The sequence below is a fragment of the Rhea americana genome, unplaced genomic scaffold, assembly GCF_003343005.1.
Source record: "Rhea americana isolate MKP2758 unplaced genomic scaffold, rheAme1 scaffold_172, whole genome shotgun sequence".
In the NCBI taxonomy this organism is placed as follows: domain Eukaryota; kingdom Metazoa; phylum Chordata; class Aves; order Rheiformes; family Rheidae; genus Rhea; species Rhea americana.
In genome coordinates this window covers 1,268,933-1,287,959 of record NW_028185839.1, presented here as the reverse complement: position 1 = coordinate 1,287,959, position 19,027 = coordinate 1,268,933, and the positions used below count along the sequence as shown (strand labels likewise).

The window sequence follows — 19,027 nt, the reverse complement described above, 5'->3', positions numbered from 1 at the left end:
CGCTCCCCTCGCTGAGGGGGGTGACCGGCCAAGGCTCTCCTGGCTGTCTCAGGAGTTTGGGCAGGACTAATGCCCCTTTCAGTCACAGCTGCCTCATCGGTTTCTTTAACGAGACAGAATAGTAATGTTTAGAGTGTGACTGTCCGAAAAAGAACGAAATGAGCGGGGTGTGCGTGACCGCCCTTCCGAAAAGCCATCGATAGTAAGCACAGGCGTTATCAGGTAACACCCAGTAATGTAATTTAAGCAGTTAATGCTGGGGGCAGGGGGGAGGGCTGAGGATGGGTCAGTAGCTGAAATTTCTCTCTTTTCGTCGTTATTAGACCGAGGCGAGGCGCTCGCGCCGCTCCCTCCCTCCCCGGCCCCGGCCCCGGGGCCGCCGCCGGCGCAACCCGAGCCCCTCGGCGTGAGGCAGTGCGCATGCGCCCAGGCGGCGCTCCGTGACGCGATGCGCATGCGCCCGGCCCGCGCGTTCCCCGCGGGCTCTCGCGAGACGGCTGTGGTAAACAGTGCACAAAATGGCGGCGGCAGGCCCGGAGGCGGCGGCGGCGGCACGGTGAGCGCGGGGCGGCGCGGCGGGGGGAGCGCGGCGCCGCCGCCGCGCCTCCCTGAGTCGGGGGCGGCGCTGTGTCCTCCATCTGCTGACGGTGGGGGACGGGGGCGGCCGGGGCAGGCTCGGCCCGCTGCAGCCGGCTCGCGGCGCTCGGTGCTCGCCCGCCCGCCCGCCGCCTCTCCACTCGGGGCGGTCTCGGCGGCCGCCGCCGCGCCGGGGGCGGGCGGAGGTGTGCGCGGCCTCCCGCAGGCTGACCCGCGGTAACGGGCGAAACCCGGGTTTAYTTGCTTTCTCGCCACCCCCGGTGCGGTGAGCCGGAGTCTCGGCTGCAGATTAATTGCAGGCACTTCGCCCTCTGTCGTGGTGTTGTCAGTCCCAGATAGAAATAGGGGAATTATATYGCTGTTACAAGGAAATACTAGAGAGTTCGAAGTAAAGCTAAATTAAATCGAGGTAGCAGCTGTCATGTGCAGTCTCGTTTTATTCTGTTTTTGTAGTGTATGGTTAGCATTCTCCTTAATAAGGTCTAGTCCCTAATAAATCTTTTACTGATAATCCTAGTCCTTACAGAAATGTGTAACTCTGTTCTGTTTTTCTACATGCTATGGCAGACCAGACAAAAATATTCTTCTTCTCTCATCCTTTTTAAAGGCCTTTTAACTATCTGCTGCTGTTTAATGCTTGGAGTTTCAAAAGTACTAGCATGGCAACTTTTATTGAATCCTTCCTCTGCTTTGGAGCGCAAAGGGAAGCCTTCCCCTGTGCGGAAAACACAAYGCTTTTCTTTAACTTCACATTATTACTTTTGTGATCCATGCCCTTGTTTCCTCAAGGGTTTGTGTTGTAGTAACCCACACTCCACTTCAAGAAAATTTGAAAGACTTCTTTCGCTCTGATGCTCTTTTTCAAGCACAGGAACTGAAAGCTTGCCTCATGTAATATTTTTGGTCCTTGCCAACCCTTGGAGTAGAGTTCGTACATAATTCCTGCTTGTGTAAAGGCGCATGTAGCAGTAGTAATATTTTTGATCAWCCCTTTTTCAAGTGCCTATGGAAGTTTTTGATCACACTAATTTTATATTTTGCTCTTTACCGTTAGCCTGCAATGGGCATTGCATGTCTTCTCTTTGCTGTTCTTACGTAAAGGGTCATAGAGTTTGGTCGTCATCATTGTCTGTTCTGTTGTCAAACTAGTACACAGATGCTCTTGCGCAATCAAGGAAGACTTGAAGAGTGTTCTTGAAGAATACAAAATGAAACATAAGCAACTATTTTATTTTTTTTTCTGATCATAGTTGCTGAACGTTTATTTTCTTGAGATTTTCAGGCTAGATCCATGCTTGTGTGTATATATATAATCATTTTATATATTGCCTTCCCTTACAGGTTAGCTTGCAGACAGCTTTGCTAATTCTTCTGGTGGGTTATTTTTTCAATCAGAAATGGAGTACAGGACTCAGTCACCACATCCTGAGTGACCAATCTTTTAATACAAAATGGAGAAAAAGCGTAGAAAGAAATGAGCCTGTTTGTTAGGCTTTACCTCAAAAGACTATGAAATCTCTACTTATTTTGGAGACAGCTTTAAGAATATCCAGTTGAACAGCACAGTCAAAGCAACATTTGCTGAATCAAAAATGAACTAATTCATGAAGAAGTGTGATTTGAATATATGGAATTTTTGAAATGAAACCATTTTCTTCTATGACCATGAAGTTTGCAAACATCTGGTTTGTTCTGGTTGTTATTTTACTCTGTGGCAAAAAACACCTTGGTACCAGACTAGGAAATTCCTCTCATGAGGCTCACATATGTCCTGGATGTTCTCGCCTTACTTTGAAAGTGGAATTCACTTCAACAGTCGTGGAGCATGGTAATAAAGAATTAATAAAAATACATGTGAAGTTCAAGTGCATGTTGCTGATCTGTTGTGTTTGTGGAAGTGTAACATTTGGAGAGTCTCTGTATAGATGTAGGATAAATAGGCTCAGGTGGGCAAGTTAATCACTTTAATGTGTTGAAGCGGGCCTCAAAGGAGTGAAGACAAGAAATCTCTGTTCAAGGAAGGGTTTGGAAGCAAAAATACTTACACAGAAAAATTGAAAAGATGYGTTTGAACATAGCAAATGAAAGGGAAAATGAGGCTGGTATCACTGACAATGGAAAAAGGGTAGCAGTAGAGCAATGCAAGTAAGAGTGGCAAACTGGGAATGGAGTTGCAAAGGCCTGACGAAGCTGATCAGTAAAAAGCTGGGGAAGAAAGAGCACATGAGTTYTTGCAGCATGTGCTATGTACGTTTTCAAGATGATTTCACAAAAAAGAGTATATAAAATGAAATCTTTATTGAGATGGACAGCCATGTGCTTGCAGAACATTTAATATAAATGCAGTGTATAAATGGCAAAGGGATGTGGAGGAAAGATGAACAATAAGTTTGTACAATGTGTTACATAGTTGTTACAAAACCAAGAGGTTCTTGAAAGGTGCACAGAAGCTTTTTATGCCTGCTTCTGTGCTAATATTTAAAACTGTAGGTTCATGTAATATACTAGCTTATTTGATTCAATCTTAGAAGTCAGCATCTAAGTTGTTCTCAATTTATGTCTTGACCCTGTGGCWGGTTTCTCAGGTAACCATAATCTTCCCACTGCAAAACTATGTGTACATCTTAAATACATACAGGCAGAAAATAAGTAAGCACATTTTTATGCATACTTAGCCAAGAGCTTATTGAGGTGAATGTGGTGTGCACTGGGACTGAGGTCTACTCGCAAGTTATTAATCCAGATCAAGGACTGTTGGGACCAGCTCAGTTCTCTGTGTGTCGTAGATGGTGTCAGTAACTGATGGTTGCTAATGAAGTGCTAAAACTCAATACCTTGTAGTGTCTAGATGTCTTTTAATCACATATGTCAAGAGGCATACTGAACTAGTATATCAAACAGTTGTTTGCGCTGTTGGATGTAACTAGGACTAGGTTCTCTTCCCCCTCCACTYGCCATGCCTCATCGTTTTACCTTTCTATGTTGTTTACAATTCTACCATCCTTTCAAAGACTTTTCAAAGGTCTTTACTATGTTATGGGGGTTTCATGGTGCAAAAATAAACTTAATGCAGAAATAAATTGGAAGTTTGTAAAAGAAAAAAAAAGTCCATAGAGGCGACTATTAGTTTTTATCAAAGTAGTTTTTTAGCCTGTGTTTTGATGTTTCAAAATTAAGGTTTTCTAACAGACATGATACTCTCTATTAAAATTTATGTCCTTAGTGCTTTTCATGCAAACTTACATAATTAGTAGACTCAAATTACATCAATAGTTCCAATTCCTTTATTAAGTATTTTCATTTGGGAGATAGAAGACAGCGTGACGAATTGTAGTTAAAGAAAAAGAAGTATTCAGATCTTTTTGATGTAAATGCACTAGTAAACGGTTTCAGGATCAGTTCTGAGAAGTTATGCTCTTGTTCCAGAGTATATTGTGGCTTTTAATGGATACTTCACAGCTAAAGCTAGAAGTAAATTTATTTCAAGTGCACTAAAAAGCAGTGATATCGAGAACTGGAGGATTGTACCTCGCAACAACCCAGCCAGTGACTATCCTAGTGATTTTGAGGTGATTCAGATCAATGAGAAACAGAAAGATGGAGTACTGACACTGGAAGATCATCCAAACATCAAGAGAGTAACACCTCAGCGGAAGGTCTTCCGATCTCTCAAATACTCAGAGCGTAAGTAATTTTCTTTATGGTTGCATGAGATCTATTTTGGAAAAATCTGTTGAATCTTATTTAAGGCACTCAGTTTAGCATTACACAAATGAGAAGGCAGTTGTGCCATGTGATTTTTCTTTTAACTCATAGAAATCTACTCTTTTTCCTATTTAATTGTCAGGGTATTGCTGTAGTTTTGCTAGAGTGTGGCAGTGAGTTTGCCTGCCAYGTAGGAGCATTTTTTTGCTGCAGTCACTTACTGCTGTGGGCAGAGACTTTGGACAACTATATCCCCTAGTACATAAAGTGGGAATTTTCACTGATTTTGATGATGCTAGTATTTCTGGAGAAAGTGGACACTTGCTTGTCTAAAAATTTTGTTGTGAGATAACAATATGATCTGTATATTTGCATAAAAGTCAAGTCCTTTGTGTTTTTCCTCATACTGTTTTTTTGTCTTCATTCTAATTGTACATAGCTGATCCTACATTGCACTGCAATGAGACCAGATGGACCCAAAAATGGCAGTCATCTCGTCCCTTGAGAAGAGCAAGTCTTTCTTTAGGTTCTGGTTTTTGGCATGCAACAGGTCGACATTCAAGCAGGCGTTTGCTGAGAGCTATCCCACGCCAAGTTGCTCAGACCTTGCAGGCGGATGTCCTCTGGCAAATGGGTTACACAGGTATGCATTTTTCTATTGGCTTAGATCAATTATCTTTCTTGAAAAACAAATGAAGTGTAAGGATGTGCAGTTTGCCTTCATGTGTATTGATCTCAAACTGAGTGACAGTTCCAGAAAGATTGAGAAATACTTKTTTAGTGATGCATTGTATTCTTACAGAGCACTTGTATGTGTGTGTACACTGGATTTAAGTGAAATTAATCTTATTGGTACTCTGGCTGAATTTTTGCAATGGAATATGAATTTTATTAAAGATCTAAAATACATTAAATTGTGGACTGTGTAATATACATAAAAGGTTCATTAATATGATAGAATAGATTTGTATTGAAGCAGAGTTGGAAAAACAGATTCTTTTCCATTATAGGTGCTGGAGTAAGAGTAGCAGTTTTTGACACTGGATTGAGTGAGAAACATCCACATTTCAAAAATGTAAAGGAGAGAACCAACTGGACTAACGAGAGAACCTTGGATGATGGTAGGTTACCATGTAGTGTTGATGAAATTTTTCCTGACACCAGTGTGAGTGTTTCTTTGCATTGTAAAGTTGTTGCTGCTGCTGCTGTGGCAACACATTTATTAACAACTGTTGAAGCTGTATCTTGAGACTTTAAGCCTAATTTTGCAACATTCTGAGTGCTTTGTGTTCTTATCAAATTCAACAAATAGTATTAAGGCTTCAAGAAGGCACTGAGCAAGTCTCTCTTGAATCATACCTGGTGTTTCATCATAGCTTTTGAAAAATGTCAGGCAAGAAAACATTATGCAAGCATAAATAAATATGAAAGTRATTGGAAATAAGAGTTAAACCCCATACAGTTGTTTCTTTCCCGTTCCTTTTTATGTACTCCGCTCTTACACAGTGCCTTCATATTTTTGTAGTTATGAGAGAGAATATTTTGCTTTATTGTGCAGTCTAGTAGCTAATGAGCGTTTTGGTGGCTTTCTGTAAAGTTTTTCTAGTTTATATAGTTTTCATCAATGAATGCTATGCTAGTTTATGCCCACGGAACCCTTTATTTTCTACAGTATATTTGTGTTCTTTTTTTCTTGTGTTGACCCTGATTTGCCTTGACTGTATACTTTTATAGATTATTAACTTCATAAATCCAGGTCAGTGAGCCAGTGGCCAATTTAATGCATTTAGTTCAATGTATTCATATCTTACTCAGTGCACTTACATAGTTTTGTCATGTAGTATTTCATTGCATTACAGTACCTCCTTTTGGTACCGCTTCCTACTAGTTCTCTATCCAGATGATTGGTGGACAAAYAGATTTTGAGCACAGAAATATAACACAGGCAGTCTCATAAAGCAAAAGCTAAATTTGTTTTTTGTGAAGGGAGGAAAAGATGTGTTTTCTTGTCTTATTTTTCATCCTTAACAAACTATGGTTATTGCAGAGTCAGAATAAAAAAAACCTATAAGGAGTTTACTTAAAGTACAATGCTTGTGACTTAAAAATAAAATGCTTGCGACTTGCATTTGCGGAATTCTTTAATTGTTGTTTAATATGACTCTTGACCTCATCTGTAGCGAATAGGTGTGGACAGACTATAGAGACTGTATCTCTCTCTGTTTTGTTATGGACGGGTATTTTTCCTTTGGTGTAACCTGACCATATACAGTCAGCAGTGCTGCTGCTGAGGCTGGATTATTGGTCACATAATCTTCAGAATAGTTGTAGTGTAATATTGAATATGCCATTGAGATGTATTTGGGTAGGATTAATCAGTTACTTCCGTCAGGCTTCTGGGAATGTGAATTTGTTCAGAAAATCAGCTGGCTGTCTGGCTAGATAGTATTGGAAATTTTAGCCCCACAGAAGTCAATAGCAAAATTCAGTTTCGTTAAGACTAGAACTGAACCCTGTATTTATGATTTTTTATAAAGTATGTTAGATCAGTGTGATTTTTGATATAGATATTTTTTAATGAATGAAATCCTTAATAATGAAATGTTTTGAATTCTAACATCTTATTTTGTTGTCCTCTGTCTGCCTGATAGGTTTAGGCCACGGAACTTTTGTAGCAGGTGTGATAGCCAGCATGCGAGAATGCCAAGGATTTGCTCCAAATGCAGAACTGCACATTTTTAGAGTGTTCACCAATAATCAGGTAGCTATTTTAAATGTTTTAAATTCTGCCTAGATTAATGCAGTATTAATTCTTTCCTTTCTGAATATTGCAAATACTAGCAAATTTTGACATTCTTCGTTTGATAAATGAGAAGCATACATCTTTTTGTTTTAGAGAGAGAAGACAATTACTTATTATAGAATGTCCTGGAGTTTCCCAATCTCATATATTCTTCAGAAATAATGTGTAAAAGTCTGATCTGTATAGAGGTGCAGCTGTCACTTAGATATATTGAGCACTAGAAATGCTAGGAATTCATTGCTGGTTTTGTGCTTTCTTTCTGTGTTGTTTCTTCTTCTGTCTCTCAGGTCTGTATTGTCATGGAGTCACTGGATTGCAGATGAATGCTTTTGTTTTCCCTTTTTTTATGCAGGTCTCCTACACATCTTGGTTTCTGGATGCCTTCAATTACGCAATTTTAAAGAAGATAGATGTATTGAATCTAAGTATTGGTGGGCCAGACTTCATGGATCATCCTTTTGTTGACAAGGTTAGTACAGTGAAATAAAGCTTCTGTGATTGCGGTATTTTTATCATTGACATAGATCTAAACTTGTAGAACAGCTTATTTGTCACAGCTGCTGACAGGTTCTGGTTCTGTAATCACTCTTTTGTGGGGTTTCATTTGCATGAGAGAAACTCTGTGCAGGTGATAGTTTTTACAAATATTTTAGGGGAATTGCTTCTCTTAAGGAAACAAACTTTACAGAACGCTGTATGTACCACTAGGAAGTGAATCCCAAACATGTAACTAAGTGGGCCCTTAATGCAAGCAACTTAGCTGATATCCAGCTCTACTTTATTCAAAAATTCCTGCACAGTTAATCTATTTTCTAGCAAAAATATATGTATCATGAATTTGACAGCAGATTGTTGAAGAATAACTAGTTGAAAAAGTATAGGTAGTTGATAGAGCTATGTGATTACAAATGTGTTTCAGGTTAAGATGGAATTAGGTTTTTATCTTTGTAAATGTCAGGGTTCTTTTATCTGTTGATCATTCCTTCAAAAGCACAAAATGAATTAATTTATATTTAAAAAAGGATAAATCTTTTCTGTGAAAAATGTTACAAGGGGATCTGAGGAATAAAAGTTCTCCCTTTCTTATCATAATCTATATTGAAATTTAGTTTGACAGTGACTTTACTACTCTTCCCAGAGTATTCCTGATTCTCAGGGGAGAATCCTAGAGAGGATTCAGAATTATTTGAATTTTGGTGCCTAGAGTGTTTTGTTACAGACAGTTTTTCTTTTGATGTAACCTGACTACGTACAGTCAGCAATGCTGCTGTTGAGATGCGATTATCAGTCACATAATATTCAGAATAGTAGTAGCATAATACTGAATATACCATTGAGATGCATTTTATAAGTCTCAGTGAGAAAGGGGGTTTGAATTAATAGTTTTTACAATCAGGCTTCATGGAATGTGTATTTGTGTAGAAAACTCTTTTTTTGATGGTGGAGTCTTTAAAAAATTCCCTTTTTTCATAGGTATGGGAACTGACAGCTAACAATGTGATCATGGTTTCTGCTATTGGCAATGACGGACCTTTGTATGGGTAAGTTTCAGTGACAATTTAAAGAAAAGTAAATACATTGTTACACTTTTTTTGGAAGGATTGAGGTGGAGGATTTTCCTTCCTYCTTTGGCTGTAATCTGTTACAAGGAGTCTGTTTTTTGGAAGTGATCCAAGTTAGACTCCTTCCTCAATTTTCTTTATCTTTTATCTCAGTAATACATTTATGAAGTACTTAGTTGAATATTCTTTCATTCAAACAACAGAAAGCCAGTTGAAGAGCTGCACTCATATCTGATGTTTAACTGTTAGTATGAGCAGATATCTTTGGGTACAGGTCTCAGACTTAAACAATGCAGAAGCATCTTGCCAGAATGATTTGTGGCATATTTCTGAAATGAATGCCTAAAAAAAAGGTTTTGTTTTGTTTTGAAGATAATGTGGTTTAGTAGCTTGAAAAGTTACTCTCACTGATAGAATATAACTATATCATGTTGTACCAATAGTTGCTGTGGAGGTTAGACAGAGTACTTGTCAAAAATCTGATAGTGGCATACCCATTGTCTGTACAGCATTACAGCTGTGGTCATCTTTTTCTTCCTGTCTTTTTATTTCCAACTTGTTCTAGGACTCTCAATAACCCTGCTGACCAGATGGATGTGATTGGAGTAGGTGGCATTGACTTTGAAGATAATATAGCTCGCTTTTCATCAAGGGGAATGACCACTTGGGTAAGATACTTCAACTATGGCCAGCCACATTTGCAGACAAAGTAAAGGCTTTTGGAAAGAGCAGTTGTTGGGGTTGGGGATGTTTTGTAATCTTGTGCAGACGATGTGTGTGTATTAACATGTGATAACAGGTTTCATCAAAGATCAGAATAGTTGATGACTGGTGTAAGTTTTGAAACAAGAAGCTAAATACTATTTCTGGGGTTTCTCATCGTTGATATTGACTACTTTTGAAATTCTTCATGTCTGTGAAAGTATCCATTATCTTTTGAATCACGGTGAGGACTTTCCAGTGTGGGCAAATCTCTCTAAAAATGAAGGCTTGTTTTTACCCTTTCTTTAGTACCAAACATTCTAGGCTTTCCGGATGTTACATGCAATGTTGCACTTACTTGACCTCCTTTCAGTTTGCAGTTACCTGTTGAACTGAGGTGACTGGTACTGCACACATGATTTCAGAGGAGAATACATGATGATCTTGCTTAAGGACATCACTTTTTTTTTTTTTTTTTTTTTTGTATTGTGCTGCATCTCATTCATTAGCTAGGTAACAACTTGGTTATCATTTTTTCTGTGGCTTCGTAAGTAGCATAGATATTAGAGCAATTTGCAGTAAAGCTGACAGCCCTTTTGTATATTGATATACACTGAGCAGATAAAATGCTGTAAACGGTTTGAATGATTCTGTACTTGCTAATTGATACTGAACCTCAGCTAATGTAGTTGATCATTTTATTTCTGAGTGACTGGCAGCTAATTTAAATGCCAAAATGAAACAACTGATGTTCAGTAATTATTTGGGTACTAATTTGTACGTTTTCTTTCACAGGAGCTGCCTGGTGGTTACGGTAGAGTGAAGCCTGATATTGTTACTTATGGGTCTGGAGTGAGAGGTTCTGGCATGAAAGGTGGATGTCGCTCTCTCTCTGGGACAAGTGTAGCATCTCCTGTAGTGGCAGGTGCTGTTACGTTGTTAGTAAGGTAAGCCTCAAGTAAGAATCTCTGAAAAATGTATCGATGCAGACAGAGCTGTAAGAGGCTCTTAAAGGAATGTACCAAATAAAAATAAATTGCATWTAGGTATAAGAAAACAAACTCTGAAGGATAAAATCAGGGATTCTTCTGCCTGAGATGTTACCTTATCTGACTAGCTCTAAATCTCCTGGGCTAAACGTGAGACCTGTTTTGAATGATAACTATATATATAAAAATATAAATAGGGAGAACAGTATTACAAAATATTTTTTCGTATTTTTAGTTATTTTAAGTTGCTAAGCTTTTGTCACTTCACGTCATAGTAGAAGAGTAGCTTCTCAAAGTAGGCACCTACAGCAGATAACTTGTCTCAGGATATGTAAATTCTGTAGAATTTAGGTTATTATCCAGTTACATGAGTCTTCTGTTGTGCACTGAAGAACTTAAAAGGAGAGTAGGAGTTTCTCCTCTCTCCTTTTGAGTTTGTAACTGTTTCTACTTAAAGACGGGACAAACCTTTATGTGAAAAACTCTTAGGCCCAAAATTCAAAGTCATCATCATCCCCTCTATACTCTAGAAGATGTTTGTGGCAGGAGATCCCTGCAAGTTTCCAGCTACAGAGGCTTTGATTTTYGGAGTATTTTGTCTAGCATTTCAGAATACTACTCTAATTAGAACTACTGCTGGTGACAGAGCACATTGTAAGAAGAGTATCAGAAAATTGCCACTCTGTTTTCATCTTCAGCTGTTTCTTTGAGAAATTGAGTAATATTTGGCAAATATGAAATGTGGTTGTTGCTCATGGCAGCCTAATTTTTAATTTTATTTTTCATAAATTAAATGGATTAGACTGTTWAAGGCAGTATGGTAAACAGGACCAGCTAGAAATACAAATAGAGGCCACCTAAGGTGATCTACTGTTTCCCACTTCAGCACAGTTCAGAAGCGTGAAACGGTGAATCCGGCAAGTATGAAGCAGGCACTTATTGCATCAGCACGTAGACTTCCTGGAGTCAACATGTTTGAACAAGGGCATGGCAAGTTGGATCTTCTGAGAGCTTATCAGATCCTCAACAGCTATAAACCGCAAGCCAGGTTAATTTTAATCCTTAATTAACAACCGATACACTATGATCTGCAGTATTTCTTTTTAGAGAGCTGGTGATAAGAGTGTAACTTAGTTGAGCAATCTGTGTTTATGCAATGAAGAGACCGAGCTCTTAGGTAATCCTGACATGAGTTTGGTAGGAAGATGGATGAAAAGTCCTGATATTTTCTGCCAAAGTTAGAGCAGTGTAGAGTTTTGAAGAGCCTTTGAGACTTAGCTTCACTTTCTCTTTGAGGTTCAGTTTAAACTGTCAGATGTTGTGAATAGTGCAATATGGACCAAAATGGAAGAGCAGATAAATTTTAGCTTTTCAGAATAAATATATTCTTGTGCTGAAAAGTTGCTTTTGCTTTATGAAAATAGAGTAAATCTTTTCACACAAATTTACAAAAAAAAAAAAAAAAACGGGGAAGAGAAGATTCTTGTGCAGATTAGGGAAGCAATTTAAGAACTTGACAGGGTAACTATGGCTAGCATGTTTAATCTGTAAGTTTTTCATATATTAGTTATATATGGTGTCATATACCTGTTTTATTCACTTTTTTTTTTTTTTTTTTTTAATAAATCTCCTCCTCCCCCCCTCCATCCTGCTGTAGTTTGAGTCCAAGCTATATTGACTTGACAGAATGTCCCTACATGTGGCCCTATTGTTCTCAGCCCATATACTATGGAGGGATGCCAACCATTGTTAATGTTACTATCCTTAATGGTATGGGAGTCACTGGGAGAATTGTAGACAAGGTAAGACACATTGTTCCAAGCCTTGACTATTAATATTGCTAAATGCTTCCCAGAAAGACTATTCTAGCCATAAATTTAATACAACAAAGAAACTTTCTTACTGGTGAGAGGAGATGCAAAATATTTAATTTTGAAGGACACACTTGGATTAATAAGATTTATCCTTCTGAACTGTCTACACATGTTTTCCAGCAGTGCACTGGCTGGTTTCAGGTGCCTGTATTGTTTTGTCACTGTAAAACAGTTTGGATTAACAACTACATAGAGATTTCTTGTATTCTTTGATCATATTTAAAGTATTGTGGAACAAAGTATAGACTTTCTCCATCCATTTGATCTGGAACATGTGGACTCTCCGTAAAGGACTGTGACATTATAAAACATGCCTTTTACATGGGTCAAAATGACCTGAATGTGTTGACTTATTAAGGCCTGCAACAGAATATGTTCTTTACTTCAGTACAGTTGAGCAGATTGGTTGCCTTAGGAGGATTCTATTTTTTAAAATTAAGCTTTAAGCAAGTTTTTATGTAGAACAAAAGTTAAACTGCAAGTTCAGTAACTACAAAGTAAATAAGGCACCTGTTCAAGAACTCTAGCCCATGTAAATGAGCTGAAGTTCAACATAGTAGTGTGAATTCTGAGATCTGTTACAGATTTGAGCTTGCTCTGAAAGCTCTTGAAGCTTTTTTCTGACATTGTTAGCTGGTGGTAATGCTCAGACACAACTGCTGTATTTTGTGTGAATCTGGAACAATGATGTTTTTTGTTACTGAAAAGAAACTTAGTGTTCCTGCTAATAAATTTTTGCACAGGACTCCAGAATAATCAATTAGGCCCATTTATGCAGTATGCTGTTCAGTTACCTTCTTAGAGTTCTGCCCCTGAAAAGCCTATAGTCCAGATCATTAAGGCTGTCATGATCAAGTTGTTTTGCTGGCACAACACCTTGCTTTTAAGCTTTGTTGATGTTTTGCAAGTTGGCATAATCTTCAGAAAAGTTTAGGGGGGTTGTTTCTGTGGAGGGAGAGGGAGGGCTACGTGTGCAAAAATTCAGTGATTKCAAATACTGTTTTACCAACAGTCCTCATTCTTCATTTCACAGCCAGACTGGCAGCCCTATCTCCCRCAAAACGGGGATAATATTGAAGTGGCTTTCTCCTATTCCCCTGTGTTATGGCCTTGGTCGGGATACTTAGCAATTTCTATCTCTGTAGCAAAAAAAGCAGCATCTTGGGAAGGCATTGCTCAAGGTCACGTTATGATCACAGTATCATCCCCTGCAGAAAATGAAGTAAGTTCTATGCATTTTGATTTTCTGTGTTTTGTAAAGGTCACTTCATGATATACAAATAAAACTTTTTAAGAGGTTGCTATAGTCCTGCCATTTTAACTATAGAGTAGGTTTGGGTCAAGAAACTGGAGAGTTTATAGTAGACAGCAGGATTAATCTGTGAACTGAATACGCTTTGTAGTTCAAAAATCTGTCTGTGAGACTGACTTCATAACTTCATTTATTTATTCTGAATTCTAAGTAATGTGTTTTGAAGCAGAGCTTATTTAAATATTTTTCTTTCTTCTGAAACTATACTTACTGTTCTAGAGAATGTTTTAAGGGTTTGAATGCTTAAACTAAATCATAGTTCTAATGTTTTAAGTATTTTAAATTCTAAACATAGATATAAACTGTTCAATGCTAGGGAAAAGAGGTATAATGATTTAAGCTAGAGTCATTTCCTGGTCTCTGTAGCTGGTACTAGTGACAAAAGGAAGGTTTCATATCTCATTTTCTTGGCCTGTTATGATCCACAGTTAAATGCTGAATGTTCTTGTGGGGGAAAAAGATTTCATTGGGTTTTTTTGTCCTTCAGTCTAAGAATGGTGCAGAGCAGACTTCAACGGTGAAGCTTCCAATAAAAGTGAAGATTATTCCTACTCCACCTCGTAGTAAGCGAGTCCTTTGGGATCAGTACCACAATCTACGTTATCCACCAGGATACTTCCCCAGGGATAATTTGAGGATGAAGAATGATCCATTAGATTGGTATTTATCTCAGGTTCTATTAAATCAGTATTTCTTGATTGTATGTTAAAGATATGGATAACTTTTGAATGCCAGAACACCCTGTCCTTTATCAGTGCAGCATGGAATTACCTTTTCTAATAAATCCGTGAAAAGTCCTTGGCCCCTGTATGTCTTTCATTGTGAAGGGTTTTTTAATCCAGCAGGCTTTTTATTCACATGAAATGAGATGTTTTTAAATACAGATTTAAGACACTGAGACTTTTGTTTTACTTTTAAAGTTTAGCATTTTTCTTTTCTGCCCTACTTTCTGYCAAGGGGGCAACTTTATTAGCTGTTCTGGCATTCTCTTATCAAAAAACTATGAGAGATATGAAAGGCTGAATCCTAAAGAAGAGATCGCTAATCTAAGAGATCTGTCTATCTTTCTGATAAGAAATGTGCAACAGTGTATAAGCGAGGATTAATCAGGTCAGCGTCCAAGTTGTATGCTTTTGGAAAGCTGTTTGCAGCATGAAGATAAAGCAAGTGGCCAGGTATTTCTCTGCTGGGTTTCAGCRATTACTTACAGGTGGTCCTGTGTGATTCTTCCATATAACTTACTGGCTCTATGATGTGATGCAAACAGATAGGTTTGTGCTTCGTAAGGGACGTGTTTTACGTCTAGCTTTGCTGGCATAGTTCTCTGTGAACTAAAATAAGTACTCGGAACCAGTGTAATTAGTGAAGAATTTTGCAGAGGAGATTATGCATGGAAAACCATTTGAAAAAATGGAACTTATAGAAAGGAAGCCAGCAARTGATGTATTAGAGGATTTAAAACAAATTTCTGCAAGCCAGATTTAAATATCTTCAATGTTTTTTTTCTTTTTTTCATTAAGGAATGGTGACCATATCCATACAAACTTCAGGGACATGTACCAGCACCTAAGAAGCATGGGATACTTTGTTGAGGTTCTTGGTTCACCCTTTACATGTTTTGATGCAAGTCAGTATGGTAAGCATGAATGGCCTCGTGCTGCATACAATTAACTTCTTCCTTGCTGATTTTTTAAGACTAAAAATGTTGTGGAGGCTTGAAAAACAATTCTCTAAGAGTAGAAAAGTATTATAAGGGTGCAGATTTATTAATTATATGCTTATATTTAAGTGTGTGAAGTGTGAATGCAGCAGCTTGCTTGCTTGGGAATCTAGTAGACGTGGTTCARGTCTGTATCCTTCCTTTAACTGAGGAAAAACTCCTCAGTTAAAAATGCCTCTGTATCCAGTCCCACAGAAGCAGAACTCTATTTGCTAAAAGATTTTGGCATAGTCAAAATGAAGCATAGATGGATTCTAGACTAAATTTGAATGTCTGTTCTGATTTTTTTTCCTTTAGCAATGGCATTCTAAAAAGTAGATTTTGTGGATAGAGTAGGAAGTGAGGAAGGCATTCCATTAAAAGATGTGCAGTAGYGAAGCAGTATGTGGCTTGTTTCTTGTGTGTTCATCAGGCAAGAGATGCAGTGTATTTGCCAGGCAGGGGGCAAGCCAAGCTGTCCATGTTATTTTCTGCTCTGGTATGCCCTTCTAGTTGTCYCTGGTGTGTTCCAGCAAGACTCTCTCTTCTTTTGAGTTGCAATGTTTCTCTGTGGACTGTAATGTGGGGGTGAATTCTCCTGATAATTTCCTTGTTCTGGAAATGCTGTCAGTGATAATTTTCTGTTGTTCATGATTCATCAGCAGATACCTCACCATTGCTTTTTGAGTTCAGCAGATATGCAATGGGAGACAGAAATACTAGCTGTAAAAAAAAAGTTTCTCCTCTTCTAATAAATTTAGTTTCTCTTCTGAAACTGCAAGATTTGCTGTTGACAGGGAGCAGCATTAAGGGACTTCTCTCTCCCATCTTTCCTTTTGATTCATTGTTGTGTTGAAGGAATAGATGGAAAGGCTGAACTAGTTCTTTCCTATATAGTATCCCAAAAAGAAATTTAAAGGATGGTTAGTGTATGTTGGACTAAGTAGAAAAGAGCGTTGACTACATTTGAGTCTTTTTTGCTCTCCCAGCAGTCCTCCTGTGATTACTCCAACAGCTCCCAGGTGTTTCTTGTGCAGCAACTGTATTGGTGGTGGTATGAGCCCAGGCCTGCACTTTGTCTGATTTGATTAGTAGTTTGTTGGGCTTCCAGAATTTCCTCAGTGAAGAGAAGCAAAGGAGGACAGATTGATTGTAGTGTTCTGCAATTTATATCTTCTGGGACAAAAAGCAATCGCACTTTTGCATAGTCAAGTTTAGTGGGTGGTTTCCTTAGCTTATTCTGAGGGCAGCAGATCTATTCCTCACTGCATGGGCAGATCTGCTCATGCACAGAACTGTCAATTACAGCTCAGGTTTCTCCTTAGGAGAATGGAGAAAGTGTCTTGGGAAAATAAATAGAAGAATTTAGCTTTTAGATTGCAAAAATAGACTGAGATGGGAGGTGAGTGGTCTCTGTGGCTGCAAAAATCTGTGTAGGGAAGAAAGGTAAGGTAAGGACAAGGCTTTAAGAATGGAAAAGAACAGAAATGTGCACGTGGAATTAAGGTGGTAAATGAAGGTGCAACTARAATAGGCTTCTAAACACAAGACTAGTTAGGTTTTTTTCTTCAGACTGTAGGTAACTTTTATATACAATCACAGAATAGTGGAGTTTGGAAGGGACGATTGGAGATTGCCTAGTCCAACCCCCTGCAGAAAGCAGAGTCAGGTAAAGCTGGTTGTTCAGGTCCATGTCCAGTTAGGTTTTGAGTATCTCCAAGGATAGGGGCTCCACAACCTCTCTGAACAACCTGTTCCAATGTTCAATCACCCTTATAGTCAAAAAGTTTTTACTTATGGCTAAACAGAATTTCCTGTGTTTCAATTTGTGCCCATTGCCCCATGTCCGTTTGGTGGGCAGAAGAATCTGTCTCTTGTCTTCTTTACACTCAAAATGTTGATATGTATGTTACATACATTGATAAGATCCAGCTTCCATTGCCCTCCTCTCCCCAAGCTTTTTCTTCTTCAGGCTAAACAATTCAGCTCTTTCAGCATCTCATATGACAGATGCTCCAGTCCCTTAGTCATCTTTCTGGCTTGTTGTTGGATTTGCTTCAGTATGTCCATGTATTTCTTGTCCTGGGGAGCCCAGAGCTGGACACAGCACTCTAGATGTGGTCTCGTCACTGCTGAGCAGAAGGGAAAGATCACCTCCCTCAACCTTCTGCTAACATTTTTCCTAATGCAGCACGAGGCTGTTGGCCGCCTTTGCCACGAGGGTGCACTGCTGGCTCAAGTTCAACTTACTGTCTACCTGGAGGCCCAGGTCCTTTGCTGCAGTGCTGCTTTCCAGCCAGTTGGCTCCCAGCCTTTACTGGTGCATGGGGTTATTTCTCCCCCAAGGAGAACTTTGTTGAACTTCAGGAGGTTCCCGCTGWTCCATTTTTCCAGCCTGTTGAGCCCCCCTTGGGTGGCAGCCCAACAATCTGGTCTGTCAACTGTTCCTCCCAGTGTTGTATCATCCGCAAGCTTGCTGAGCACACGCTCTGTCCCATCAACCAGGTCATTAACCTGGTTTCAGCAGGATCTTTACAAGAAGGTGTTCTGAACACAGCCTGTCTAGRCTCATAGAATTGTCTGGGTTGCAAGGGACCACGAGATGCAGGGCCAGTGTCAGCGCTTGATTGGGATAGCTCAGTGCTTCATSCAGTCAAGGTCTTGAGTATCTTTGAGAGTTCAGGTTCCACCACCTCTGTGGGCTACCAAAGAGTGAAGAAGCAAAATGACTTGATATATACAAGCAATCAAAAAGCATACAGATCTTTTCAGGAACTAGAAGTATATTTTTCTGGTTATGCTTTTTGGTCAAGCAGAGAGGATTGTGCTTGTTTGTTTGGGGGAACTGGGGAGAGCTCTATGAATGCAGTAATGGCAATTTAGCCAGATCTGCTAAAATGTAACTGTAGTTTTCAAGGTCTGAATCAAACCAAGTTTCAGAATAACTGTTGTCTACCCAGCTGTAAATCTGCAGTAGTGAGTTTAGAACTGGAGCAGTGAAAAAGCTTAGGATGCATTTACGTTAACATTTTGGTTTGTCTCACAGTGTGTGTTTTTGCAGCAAATCTGATTGTTGTCTTGGGGCAGTTTGGCTCTGTTTGTAGAGCATTCGAAAGAAACCACACTGGAAAATACATTCGAGACATTAGTGGACATTAATGGTTCATGGAACCAGATATCACCAGTCATAAGTAAGACTCAAAAGGCATACTGCGCTGACAGACTAATGACTGGATATATTTGTAAACTGAACTGCCTTATATTCCCTGTACTTAAAAGTGAATTCTTTAGATAAGCTGCAGGGCAGGGCACGTGGACAAGATACTGTGCAAAATGTGTGCTTGCATTGCTTTTCTGCATTGGTTGTGTGAATAGTGATAACCTCACAGTTACAGCTTGGAGAACTCTGTTTTTATTTTTATGCATAGGGACTTTATTGATGGTAGACAGTGAAGAAGAGTATTTTCCGGAAGAGATCACCAAGCTGAGAAGGGACGTTGATAATGGCCTTTCACTTATAGTGTTTAGTGACTGGTACAACACATCGGTGATGAGAAAAGTCAAGTTTTATGATGAAAACACAAGGTAATTTTGTAGGCTCTGTGGGAAACAAAATGTCATAAAATTGCAATTTTGTTCACTTACTATACTGAAAAAAATCTAATGCACTTTGTTTCAGCACTTGCAATGCTTCTCATGCTACCTCTAAGAAAGGTAATACCTCAGGACCAAAATAGACCTTATTGACAGCTTAAATAAAATAGCTACCCATTTTGTCATGATT

At 39.0% G+C, this 19,027-nt stretch overlaps 1 protein-coding gene across 1 annotated transcript in view; it reads left to right on the top strand.

The window, feature by feature from the left end:
* The first annotated feature begins 490 nt into the window (after positions 1-490).
* Positions 491-19,027, top strand: part of MBTPS1 (membrane bound transcription factor peptidase, site 1) — a 28,664-nt gene continuing 10,127 nt past the window's right edge. The window contains exons 1-16 of the mRNA XM_085301099.1: positions 491-556; positions 1,939-2,425; positions 4,024-4,281; positions 4,742-4,945; positions 5,313-5,423; positions 6,954-7,063; positions 7,458-7,574; positions 8,579-8,646; positions 9,233-9,335; positions 10,165-10,316; positions 11,245-11,406; positions 12,016-12,160; positions 13,266-13,454; positions 14,032-14,204; positions 15,065-15,180; positions 18,672-18,828. Coding sequence (XP_085157225.1) covers positions 2,239-2,425; positions 4,024-4,281; positions 4,742-4,945; positions 5,313-5,423; positions 6,954-7,063; positions 7,458-7,574; positions 8,579-8,646; positions 9,233-9,335; positions 10,165-10,316; positions 11,245-11,406; positions 12,016-12,160; positions 13,266-13,454; positions 14,032-14,204; positions 15,065-15,180; positions 18,672-18,828 — 2,252 coding nt within the window. The 5' untranslated portion in view covers positions 491-556; positions 1,939-2,238. The remainder of the gene's footprint in view (positions 557-1,938; positions 2,426-4,023; positions 4,282-4,741; positions 4,946-5,312; positions 5,424-6,953; positions 7,064-7,457; positions 7,575-8,578; positions 8,647-9,232; positions 9,336-10,164; positions 10,317-11,244; positions 11,407-12,015; positions 12,161-13,265; positions 13,455-14,031; positions 14,205-15,064; positions 15,181-18,671; positions 18,829-19,027) is intronic.